We start from the raw sequence: 13395 nt of genomic DNA on the forward strand, positions 1-13395 counted from the left end.
ACAATGTTAGAGTTGTTGGGGAGAAATACTTATTTCTCCATAAATATATAACCTTTAGCAAATCTAATGATGTGATGAATGATGATGATGTCACAGGCATTCAAACGTCTATATGACAGAGGATGGTGATGTCACAGGCACACAGACACATATGTGATGGATGATGGTGATGTCCAAGACACACAGATGCCTACTGTGGATGACTGTGATGTCACAGGCACACAATGCCTACATCCATGCTTCCCCTTTTGCTCTCACTGAACATCTTCCCATCTCACTAGACCAGCCAAGCCCACAGAAACCAGACTAGCAAATTAATCATCATGGAAGAATCCAATCTGGTAGCGGCCCATGGCTTGGGTACACCCAACTTACTGATAAAGATTAAGAATGGAATAAAGTTAAATTAGTAAATATCTGACGTGTATCAGCAAAAGTATTAAGATATTTATAAATAACCAATATTAAACATTTCTATTTATAAATGGCCTTAACAAAACACCTCATTTTAACCAAAACCCACAAAGTACCTTCCTTTACATTACTTAAATTGTCTCTAAAGTAACCATTTTACCCTTTAGAATCTGCATGCTTAGCGGAAGACATTGTTGTATATGGTCCAACTCTTGCCCCAAGCCACCATTGTAGCTGCATTACTTTGACAGGACAACCTGGCTGTGTAGAATTAAGAAGAATCGAGGGCTTGGATCATATCTCAATTTCTGAGTTGAGCTATGATCTTTAATCTTGAAAGAGATGCCTTCATCTGGGCTCCTTCTCATCCAACTTTCTCCCTGCTGGTCATGTGCAAGAATAAGTCAAGGATCAGGTTGCTAAGTTGTAGTCTATTATACCCTGGCCGAAACCTGGTTCAATTAGCACTCCCCTTTAGAGAGAAGGATAAAAGGCCCATTGATGTTGATGTCTGTGCCCAAAAAAGGTGTTTGTAGCTATCTCAGCATCTATAACATGAAGTTGGAAAATAGAAATCAGGGTAAAAGTCTACAATGATAAAAGCATATTATGTTTAGTTCCCCAGAGGTAAATGTTGACTTGCATAGTGTTGGCTTTGTCATTGATTTATAAGTTATACTTAAGATAACTCAAAAGACCAAAGCATATTTTTATTTCTCCTGTGTAATTCAGGGAGATACCCCTACTCCCACTGGTAGGTATTTTCCTCATCTGAGAATTAAAGGAGTAGGTAGCATTTTTGAACTGTCAGCCTTGCACACAACCTTCCAGGTAGATTCAGAAATAGAGTTTTCTATCCAAGAAACTAGGGCTAAATCTGAATAAGCAAAACACTAGTCAAGTCATTTTGTATATTTACAAAGTTTTACTATTTCTGGTTAAAAGCAAAGTCAAACATGACTTAAAACAAAACTTGAGGATGTATTTTGTTCATTCAAAACACATTTAAATTTCTAACACAGATCCAGTATGCAGATGGTTTCCAACTGTGATACCTTCCCTTGGGAACAGCATGGCATCAATTGGATTCTACACATGACTCATTTAGCAAGGGGCCATATAGGATGGCAGGGTATAACTTTCATTTATCTGGAAGATAGAGGATACCTGAATTATGGAGATTCTAAAAAAAAAAAAAATAGGGCTCCACATTTGAACTGCTCAAATAACAACCTTTAAGCCGTCAAATGCCTTATGTGTGTTAACTCCCTCGAGGAGGGGGATGGCAACCCTATTTATAAGGCTCTCCATCATACCACATGTGGGATCAAAATGCCCAATGTGTCCTCTAATGCAGCCCTGTGATTACACCAAAGGCTTCCATTTCTGTGGTGATGTTCTATTAATAAGCTCTTAGGGTTATGGATAGATATGTGTGCAGGTGTGTGCTTTAAGGTGAACCAACAGATTCAGAAATTTAAGTTCTAAAGATCATCTCACTGTGCAGGACTGAGAACAAATGAGTTTGATTGAGAGCTAGAACTCTTCTGGTATACAAACCTGGAGTTTTAGTAACTGTTTCATTAACTTCTCTCACTCCTTTACCTACAAGTAAAAAGACAAATTATCATTTGCAAAAACGTTTAATTTTTTTGGAATCAGGTTGAAAAAAAATGTCAAACTGAAGCGACTCTCCTTTCTCTGGATTCTTAAAAATGTACAAAATGTTAAGTATTGTATGCATAAACACTTCAGACCCAGGTGTACCCAGCACAATATCCTTGTGTTTGTGGAAATGCTGAGCTCAGTGGTCAGCCCCGTGTTCGTGCCTCTAGCATGGAGGTTCGCACTATAGGTGCTACAACAGAGAGCCTTGCAAATGAGGGTGGCCAAGGGTGACTTCCTGAGAGCTTTTGAGTGGACATTGCCTCCACCAGCAGGAAATATCCCAAGCTAGGAAAATGTCACAATCCCTCATTACTCAACCCCACCAAACCTGCGGATTTATAAGTTAATATTGAAGAATGTCAACCCTCTCTCCCCATACATTGTTGAATCTGGTCAAAGTTAGACTTCTAAGCCCTCAGTTTCTATAGCATTTTATTAAACTGCAAGCTATTTTCTGAATGTTTCTTCTCTTCTAATAATGGTAAGGAATGAGACTATAACTTAGAACTGTGAAACAATGCACTCCAGGGAATTCAAGCTGAAGTTGGGGTGCCTCGGTACTCTGACATGTCTGCACCTATTGCCCAGGGATTGTCATACAGGGTATGTTGGGTCAGATGCTGGTGGCTTTTCTCATCAGTTCTGGCCCAGATTCAGCCCTCCCCTTATAAACATGTGTAATTGTAAAAAGGCATTGTTTCCATGCTAATTGTATCTTCAATTTTCAACAGTAGAACCAATATCAATAATAGAAAAATAGGAGTTTCACCACTCAACTGATTGTGGTCTTAAAAATAACACAAGATGCGTTTCATATGCCCAGACTACTGATAACATTGACTGACTCATCTCATTTTAAAGAAATGTGTTTTCTGATATCATAGTGTATTTTGTTCTTTTAATTCAATGTTTTTCTTCATCCAAACACTTTTGCTCTTTAGCTTACAATTCAATTAATAACCAGGTCTACACATCTGGTCAATCCTGGTCCTTGTGTTAGACACTTATGTGCACACAACCAAGCACACAGAGCCCAGACACTGTGAAACACTGACAACAGGTCACTGTTGCTCCATCACAACTTCTCTTGGGGGTCTGCTGACCTGCACACTAGCCTGACCACAGGGGCAGCTCCTCCTTGCTCTTTAGAAGTGCATGTCACACCTGGACCAGGGACTTACTTTTACAAACAGGTGACTTTCCTGTCCATTTCATATCTGCTTTACACGTCCTGTGTTCCGATCCACCAGCAAGGAAAAATCCAGGATGACAGGTATAGACTAAAGTGTAGCCAAAAGCTGGAAGGTCGATGGCTCTCACATCTGCATGTGCTGGGGTCTCTGGCTGTCGGCAGGCATGGGCTGAAAAGGCATTTAGTTCATTAAAAAGTAATGGGGCTCTCTGTTTGTTGTAAAACTACTACATTACATATGTCCATAGGAACTAACAGAGGAAACCTCTTCAAAGGGTTATGAAGTTAGGGATTACATGTTTGAGAAGTATGTACATATGTATATATATATATATATATATATATATATATATATATATATATAATGTGTAACATACATATATCTGTATATATATGTATATGCATATACATATATGTGCATAATTATATATTTTAATTTAGAGGACAGATTCTAGCTTTGATTTAAAAACAGAATACTAAGAGGTATAGTACAAGAGAAATAAGATATTATATCTTAGTGTGGGCCTGGAGAGATGGCTAGGTGTTTCAGGGCACTTGCCACTTTTCTAGAGGACTTTAGTTGCTCCTAGCACTCATGTCTGATGGCTTACAACTTCCTAGTAACCCAGCTCCAGGAATCTGGGACTTTCTTCTAGCCTCTGTGCATACCCACATACATGAAGCAGATACTCATATCTATGGGCACAAATAAAAGTGAAAATAAATTTCTAAAAATCCTTAGTAACCAATAACACAAATGAGCTAACATACATGGACCAGTGCATATTCAGATATGTGCTTGTCGGGTGGCACCATATGTATTTACTGTATAGCTGAATGAATGCTAAATTTTGATGTGTTTTTGGAGTTTATTTAAAAATTGTAAGTTTTTATTTCTTTTAAAAATATAATTTGAGGGGACTGGAGAGATGGCTCAGCAGTTAAGAGCACTGACTGCTCTTCCAGAGGACCTGAGTTCAATTCCCAGCAACCACATGGTGGCTCACAACCATCTGTAATGGGATCCAATGCCCTCTTCTGGTGTGTCTGAAGACAGCTACAGTGTACTCATATATATACAATAAATAAAAATTCAAAACAAACAAACAAAAAGATTAAAATAAAAAAATAAAAATATAATTTGAGAAGAAATGAAGTTGGCAAACTCATGTGCTACCACGAATAATCTTGTTTTATAAAACCCATACATGTCTTCAGTTAAGGACTAGGAAGATGGTTATTAAAAAAGCCAGCAAGTTTACAGCTGTGAATTTAGCTGCTTTACACATTGTCAATAGTACATATTTAAGCAAATTTCCAGCCTTTATTCCTGTGTTATGGCAAGGCCCATAGTACACATGCACACCTTAGTGTGTTGGTACATGCCTGTGCATGCATATGGACGTTGCTTCTCCACAAGACTGAGTAGTGAGGTTGCTATGTCAGCTTTGAAATAAGTGCACACATGATTATTCTGACAAAAAATAACCACAATAAATTCTACTTTACTTGCCATTGCAATAACTTTTCACGGCATTCAGATAATAATTTTATGCTGGCCATAGCAAGGCACAGGGTTACCTAACTTAAGCGGTGGGTGACATGAATCATTTGGTTCCAATTCCTTACAGCACTTTCTCATGATTGAATCACAAAGTAGAATTCACTCCATCTGTCAGTGTTCAATGTCTATGGCTACACTACCATGCTGAGTTCATACACTGTCTCCCGCTCATTCCTTCATTCAGTAAATGGGGTGTAAACACATGGAAGGATGGCTACGTGCTCAGGGGTCTTCTGCCAAACAGTGCTGAGTTTAATGTCATTCCTTGTCTTGTGTTTCTGGCATTGGTCTCACATCCCCTGAAAACCTAGTTTCCTGTCACCCGCTGCCGTACTCCCCAGCAGTGTCTGATACATCAGATATCGGGGCTGAAGAGCATCATTACCGCCAAGCCCTTAGCCTTGTTGGTTTGACTCAGCCAGGAACCTCAGGAGCATTTTGGGAGATGCACAAATTTGGAGTAAGAGAACAAAAACATAAACAACCCCACTTCTCTTCACAGCTGCCCTGAGAGAAGGTGAGCTCTTTGCAGACACTTGGCAATGGGTCTGTGGAGGATGAACCGGGGACTTACGTATGCATTCTGTCTGGATCCCACTCCAGGTCAGGTTTGCAAGGCAGGTTCGGGTAGTGGAGCCTTGGATGTGATAACCTTTTCTACATCTGAAGAACACAGTGCTTCCAACCTGAAGAGAAAAGTAACAGAGCTTCAGAGGAAGGACAGCACCTCAGAACCAAGGGAGGTGGGGCAGTGACCTTTGTTACTGAGGCTATGTGAGGACCAGTACACCACTTCGAGATGCATGGCAGAGCATCACACTCAAAAGAGACCATATGCTATATACTCGGGGCCAAAGAAAAGGGAGCAGGATCAGGATCTAACCATCAATATGGTTGGGTTTTTTTGGGGGGAGGGGGGGCGGTATAGAAAGAATATGTTTTAGCATGGTGACAAACACCTGTAACTCAGGAAGCTGAAACAGGAGGATTGCAGTTATTGAGCTTGGGCTATAGCTTGCAACCTTGTCTCAAACAGCAAATGCAAACACATGTGGACTTTCTTTCCATAATTTCACAAGTCTCCCTCTTTCATTTATGCCTATTAGTTTATCTTCCCTCCCTCTGTTCGTTTTATTTGAAACCACAGGCAGCACCACAGGGACTGGCTTTTGTTAGGACTCTGGAGGCTGGCTCCCTGCTGTATGTTCCTGGGACTCATCAAAACTCAATGTGTCAAGATCCGTGAACCATGTCAGTTACCTGAGCATCTTCTCCATCTGTCTTCCTCTTCATCTGGAGACTTTGCTTATGCCTAAGCTCTCTGTCTTACTGTCCTTCCACACAGGAGTCTTGTCTTGGGGCCTTGCCCTGAGCCAAAGCCATTGGCCACTCAGTGCCAGAGCTCCCACCATATTCTTTCTCCTGTTTCTACCCTAAGCAGGGGAGGTTTCTAGAAAGCCAGATTATCTTAGCCAATGATGTATGGTTGTGCTCTGCGTATATCTAAAATGTACAATTCCCACACTTTGAACATAAACATAGTTATGATAGAGAAACAGCTGCCAGGAGAAAGCTATTTGCTGTGGGCCAGCTCTGCTGGGGCTGGCTGCATACACACATTCCTTCTGTGCCAAGTAAGAGTCCAAGGATTTAAATATCCATCTTCCTGAAGCTCTGGGATTTTGAAACTGTTCTTTGTCTTCTTATGAATATTAGATGGCACCATTGCTTATCCCTGCCCCCACTGGAGGATTTTTGAGAAAACTATAATTAAAACCATGAAAACACAGCTCGCATGTTGAACGAGAGATAGGTTGGGGGGTGGGCTCTGAGCACGTGATAAAGTGTAAGTGGGAATATATAATCTAAGAAAAATGAATGTACCTGGAATTCTTTTCAAGAACTAGTAACAACTGGAGAGAAATAACACCCTGCTCCCTTCCTAGCAGGAAAGGGTATCTACCAGATATGACCTCTCAAACTTCCTGGTGACGTACTGATGGAATTCATTAGTAGGAAGAGGAAGAGAAGCCTGCCATTTCCTGGCAGAAGAAATCACAGAAGCCTGTCAGGACATCAGCTTCAGCCTGATGTGTCAACCCATGAGACCTGACAGTGCACCTTACCTGGACTGTGACTATATGAGACAGGGATGACTAGATGGTTGCAGCTACTCTTTCCACTTAGGTAATTCTCATAGTGCAAATGGAACATCCCAGAACTGAAAGGGGTCCTTTCTGGAGGTGGTATTTCAGTACACAGCTCAAAAAAAACCAAGCATCTCCTTCTAATGAAAGACAAAGGAATCTCTAGGGGAGGCAACTTCTTCCAGGTGTACCCTTAGCTATAAAAGGCCATGTTTTTATCTTTTAAAAGATTGTAAGGCATGTTGTTGGGAGCTGTCCATTATTAATTGCCTTTAAGGTTATTTCTCTATCTTTATCAGTTTCTTGTGCAGATCCAAAGAATGTGGTTAATTCTCCCTTCTCTGTGACTGTAAGTTGTGCCCAGGTAGGCTAAGAAATGCTGAAATCTGTGGTGACCAACAGTAATCAGGTTTTCATTTTCAAGGTGAGCCACTGAAAATAATATCCATTTATATCACAGAGTAACAGTAATCTGGAACTGAACATTCACCATCAGAAGGCATTTATCTGAAGTCTGAGGCCATACCTGGGTCACAATACAAAATGTGCTAAAATCATTCCATTTACTGTAAGAACGATTCTGTGGGACACCAAAGACAAAGGACAAAACAGGGAGGAAAGCTGGATACAATAGGCAAAAATGGACACACTGCAGTGCTCCTGAGAGAGGGCATGAAGTGGAAGGAAAAGACTTTCATTCTAAATTGGTGATGTCATCAACTTGAAAACGGCAAACACATCTAACATGAAGTGTCAGAGAGATGCCACAGAGGCCAGGCGTCACTTGAGGGAAGCACACTTAGGATGGCTGATGCTTGCCATAACAAATTCATCATCTTCCATTTGAATCGCTTCTGCATTAACTGTGGTAATAACGTATATCATAAATAAGACAGAAGGACATTCCAAAGTGAAACGCTTGTGCCAACACTCAAGGTACTTTACACAATCATATAGAGACCGGATATCATAGCGGAGCTTGGCGTGGGGGCTGGGACACATTTCTTTTGGTTTTGCTTTTCTTTCTGAAAATGTGTGTCATTTCCTAGCTCTATCTAGTCCTCAAATGGAGTATTTTTATGTGTCAGTAACAAGTCACTTGAATTGATAATTGTCTCTTTTGTCACTAAACCAAAGGTACTGAGTGCTTCCCAGTGACAATTAATATAGCCATTGGCACAAGGCTAATAGATATGTTCATAGACTTGTGTGTAGAAGTCCTAGAAAAAAAGAATTTCCTGTGCAAAAACTGTGATATGAACAAGCTAAGGAATATAGCAGTGCACACATATGATTGCTATCAGCTAGGTCACAAGAATCTAGGACAGAAAAGGAAATGAAATACCTCGTATCCTTTAGAGCTATTCTGAATTCCAAAGTGGGGAGTGCCAGGGTCTGGGCAGGCAGTATGTGCCGGATCTGCAATTGACAATTAAAAAGAAATTGTAACATCTTTATTGAAAGATCTTGCAAATGTAGAAAACAGTTTCAAGATGCATATATTTTATATGAATTGTTAAAGGAAGTGGCTGCCTTTATCTCCTTGGGCATCTTTGATTTTTTTAAGTTGAGTAGATTTGCATATTCACATCTAATCTGCATATTTGCACGGATTTGAGAGTTGGCCTTTCTTCCCTATTTTCTGGTGTAAGTCCCTTTGAGGACAGACACTTGATCCTGAATATTTAAGTCTCTCTAATCGGTTCTTACTCTGATCTTTTAGGTTGTACAGCTTTACTTCATCCCCATCACAGTTAGTTGTCCATATTAGTCCTTGTGATTTTTTTGGATAAATTTTTCTTAAGTTTTAAAAATGAGAAACATATTATTCTAGTGGAAACTTCTGACAATCCATCAGCGGTGTTTTCCAAATACATAGGATATAAACAGCGAAGTGGCTACATTGTTGCTGATCTTAGTTGCTTATTCAGAATAACATAGATACTGTTTTTAAAATGTTTTTTTTTTCCCCCTAGATCTACTGAGAAGTCTGGGGAAGGAAGACATTATTAACAGGAAGCTATCTGCCGTGCAGCAGTTAAAGCCAAATGGCACAAATATTCCCAGACTTGGAATAAAAATGTCGCATGGGAATTATTTCTAATGCTGTCTTTAGTTTTAGATATAAACAATTTGGTTTCCTAGAAAATTTCCCAGGCTCAAGCTATTAATTACTGTAAATTTGCACAAGAATCTCAGTAAAAGTGGGTGGTCAGTATTAACTCACAATAAGAATTGCCTCCTTGCTAATGGGGATGGTTGCTAGGAGATGACAATAATTGCATCATTCGAACACTCTTTCCCAAGTGACAGAACTGTAAGCTAAGATGGTTTGAGATGCCTAGGTGGGAAAGAGTCCATCAGCACATCAGCAGGCGTCTGCCTCAGTTTACACAGCTGGAAAGAGGCTGAACTTCATTTAGCTGTGCTGATCGATAATGGTCACCTTGACTAGATCCTTGCACAGGACTACAGGGTAAAGCCCTGAGACCACCTTCCAGTTTGAAAACCTACCAAAACCTACCAACTCCTGATCCCTCAAACCTACCAATTCCGAGCCTTAAATCCCACCAGTCCCAGAGCCTGAAATTCTACTAATCCCTGAGCCCCCAAACCACCAATCCCTCAGCCCCAAAACCCACGTCCCTGAGCCCAAAATCCCTTCGTTTGGCTTGAAATTTCATCAGTCTTTAACCTGGAAGTTTCTGCACTGAAAAACTCCTCCCCACAAAAGACTGACATAAGCCAGTCTCTTTTTGAGTTCAAGGTCGCTTCTTGCAGGAGCAGAGGCAGGCTACCCATCTTGTGTCTTTCCCAATAAATCTTTTGTGTGAGCTTTGTTGTGTGGTATTCCGTGACTTCTGACTGCCAGCATACCTTTCCCTTCAGAGTGCTAACACTTCCATAGGGGAGACCTTCCCCCTCAGAGCTGTGACATTTCCACCGGGGAAGCCTATCCCCTCAGAGTGTAGCACTTAAGGACACAATCTATGACAGTCACAAATGAGCCTCTGCAGTAACACCTCCTCATTCTACATCCTTCTCTGTACCCTCAGCTGTGCCAGCACATTACCTATACAAGTAGGCTGGATGCCACTCCACATCCCATCGGCCTGACAGGTTCTCCTGGAGGATCCCACTAACACAAATGGGGGTTTGCATTGGATGAAGACCTCAGACTTAAAGGTGAAGCTTTTCCCACTGAGCCGTCCCTCTGCCGGAGTGCCAGGATCACCGCAGAACACAGCTGGGGAAATAAACAGGCCTTATCAGGACTTAGCAAGTCTGGACCAGGCTAGCCTATTAAATCTGTTCGGATCGTATGGATTCATCAAATTATATACACTCCTAAGGAAAAGGCAGTATGATAGATAGCTAACATTATGTTGACTAACTTTATGTTTAAAAGTTGAAAATCTCTGTGTTTAAGAGAACGGCAAAGCCTCATAGAAGCAGGGTGAGAAGAAACCAGAAAAGGGGATAACATTTGAAATGTAAATAAATAAAATATCCAATTTAAAAAAAGAGAACTATAAAGCAAAATTAGATCTCTAACTATTAAGGGCTATTAAGGGTTAAATTTTTTTTCTTTCTGTCTTGTTCTGCTTCTGTAACTAAGCTTTGCAACATCTGACCTTCTGCCGGCAAAACCAAATTGTAACTGTATTCTCTCTGCTCTTATTAACCCCTGACTGAGGCAGCTGGGCCAGCCTATGTAGCAGTGGCTCCACGATCTTCTTTGTTAACTGTTATAAATGGTCAGACTGGTGAATCTCTGAACCACCCCAGACTTATAACAGCCCCTGTCTTTGACCGCACAAGCAAGCTCAGCTCTCAGAGTTTACACAATTTGATCACATTCACACATCACTATGCTTTTGGTAGTGCCTCCTTGAGTGTCCAAGATCACAGGACAGGTGCCACCCCAGGACTTACGCAAGCACTGAGGGACTTCTCCTTTCCACACTCCACGCCCTTCACAGGACAGGATGGCTGAGTGTGAGAGCTGGTAGCCATCCACACAGCTGTAGCTTATGCTGGCACCCCATCGGAAGTCTGACCCCTCCACCTTTCCATTGGGCACTGGGGGAGGCTGGTTGCAAAGGACAGCTATTGACAAGAACAAACAGGTCACATACACACAGAGCAGGGCTGTGTATGTCCCGTCCCCCAACAACTCCCCCCCCCACCCGACCCCCACCACTACATTGATTACTGTGGCTCTTATCTCAGCTCTGACCACAGCTGGTACCCTAGCACTCATCTTGGATCTTGCCATAGGTCACACTGCCACAGCTCCTGCCACATTTCCCCCACCACACCTACCAGTGTGCCTACTGTCATGGCTTCCTCCTGACCACTAATGACTTTTTAAATAGAAATAACGATGGTCAACAATATTAACAACGTGAGAGTTGCTCTCCAATTCTTTCTTCTTTATCTCAGATCAAATGCACAGAGTTAACAATGAAATAAAAACACAAAGTGAGGTGGGGTGGGAAGAGATCAAATCCTCTGCGCTGCTCACACACATGCCTTTCCTTGTCATTTTATCCCCGAGATTAAGAACAAATCTAAGAGGGACTCAGTCACATGACATCAGTAAAGCCTTCAAATTTAGGTTCCAGATAGTAAACCTTTCTCCCGACATCCATAGTTTTATGTACTTAAAGATAGCATAAATTTGCCCGAAGTTGTTCATGTACTTGTAAATACTAATTTTCTAAAGACTTTTAAAATTACATATATTTTGTGTGCATGTGAGTGCAGGTGATTGAGGAGACCAGAGGGGTTGGATCCTCTAGAGCTGGAGACACCGGAGGTTGCATGCCCCTACCGTGGGAGCTAGAAACCAAGCTCAGCTCTCCTACAAGGGCAAGGTACTCTCTTAGGCATTGAGCCATCCTCACCCGATGCGGTAAATAACTTTTAAAAAGCTAATCCATAAACGGTTAAACACACTTCTGTGGAATGACTCTTTAGCTTTTCCGAGCTCAGTATTCACTTGCTGGGATAAAGCAAAGACAAAGCAGGAGCATTGGGTCATTTTGTCACCACAAATGGCTTATAGTCCCGCCCCTACTCCAGAGATTACGATAAGATGGGAATGTTTCCCAAGCAGCATGTGAAAACCCACTCTGAGGATGAGAGCTTCCTGGTGTGGAAATCAAGGGCACCTTGACTGGCAAAAGGCAGAGATGGAGGACACGCTTGCGAGTGTTTTATGCTCACGTGTGTCAGCTCATGGAGGAAGCTCATGTGGGACACACGGCAGTTAGCACATGCGCATAGCAGGTGGAAGTGGGCCCTAGTACGGACACTCAACCCTCTGCCCATTTAGTCATTTGCTCAGTAAATGCTTCTTGAGAACTTATCAGGGCTGATTGGGGGAACATGTGTTTGTGTACTGGGACCATCCTGGCAAAGTTCTAGGTAGAAATAGGATGAACACGTTGACTCAACAGAGAACAGTGCTCGAGTAGTAAAGCAAAGGCCAGGAAGAGTTGGAGTGAGAAGTGGAGGGTTATCAAGAAGGGTCCTGGCACTGACCATGAGTATGACGGGTGTTACTTAAAGGGACACAGTCAGGAGAAGCAGCCGGGGTGTGGTATCACTGTAAACCCTAGACCTGAACCTGTTCAATCCAGCTAGAGAATATCATTATTCATTTGTTGGTGCCTGTTACAAAGCAAACGTGATGCTGAGTCACCGGTGAAATGAGAGACAGTGTGAAACACTTAGACGGGTCAGGAAGAACAAAGGCGACCCAACAGCATGTCCTGTCAGAGGGAGAGGAAACAAGAGCTGTGGGCATCAAGGACTCAGGAAGCCTCACAGCAGATTCGGAAGTCTGTAAGTCCTTCAGAGACACAGATGGCAATGCCTTTTCAGAGACTTCCTCGGGTGCCCCGGCTCCCACTATTATGCATTTGTTCCTATCAGATGAGGAAAATACCACATGTTTATGCATGGCCACTGTAGCTTCCTAGCATTGACCTTTCTTTCTCCTCTGGTCCCATTCCAGGTCAGTCAACAGCAGAAGTCAGTGACTGGGATGCTTCATCTTCTGATTATGGGAAGTCCTGACCATGAAGATCCCTGGTGTCCACCGGACCCGTACAGCCTAGCTTCCCTGTGACTACATCAACCACCCCCACCCCATCCAGCTAGAGCCTGCTCATTCCCTGAGCATCATGCTGTATAAGCCACAAGCCTTCCTGAGCCTTCTCAGTGTATGTCCGTCTTCCCTCTTTACATCTGACTCTCAGAATGTTTCAATGCTCATCTTCCACCTATAGTGTGTCATGGACAGATGACCAGCTGATGTGCCTCGTGTCTCTACATTCCTGAAACCAAACTCACCATCACATCAACCACGAATGGACCAGGACCACCATCAGCTTATTTGT

The 13395-nt window shown here is 42.1% G+C and overlaps 1 protein-coding gene across 2 annotated transcripts in view; it reads right to left on the minus strand.

Annotated features, from left to right (window-relative positions):
* Csmd1 (CUB and Sushi multiple domains 1) overlaps window positions 1–13395 on the minus strand; it is a 1522453-nt gene that overhangs the window by 15227 nt on the left and 1493831 nt on the right. The window contains exons 60-65 of one of the 2 annotated variants that reach the window (XM_034520246.2): window positions 10922–11095; window positions 10059–10232; window positions 8331–8404; window positions 5413–5524; window positions 3264–3443; window positions 1975–2019 (exon numbers count right to left, since the gene is read on the minus strand). In XM_034520246.2, coding sequence (XP_034376137.1) covers window positions 1975–2019; window positions 3264–3443; window positions 5413–5524; window positions 8331–8404; window positions 10059–10232; window positions 10922–11095 — 759 coding nt within the window. The remainder of the gene's footprint in view (window positions 1–1974; window positions 2020–3263; window positions 3444–5412; window positions 5525–8330; window positions 8405–10058; window positions 10233–10921; window positions 11096–13395) is intronic. The other variant, XM_076913874.1, reaches the window with a different exon arrangement.

Source organism: Arvicanthis niloticus, chromosome 16 (genome assembly GCF_011762505.2).
Source record: "Arvicanthis niloticus isolate mArvNil1 chromosome 16, mArvNil1.pat.X, whole genome shotgun sequence".
NCBI lineage: Eukaryota > Metazoa > Chordata > Mammalia > Rodentia > Muridae > Arvicanthis > Arvicanthis niloticus.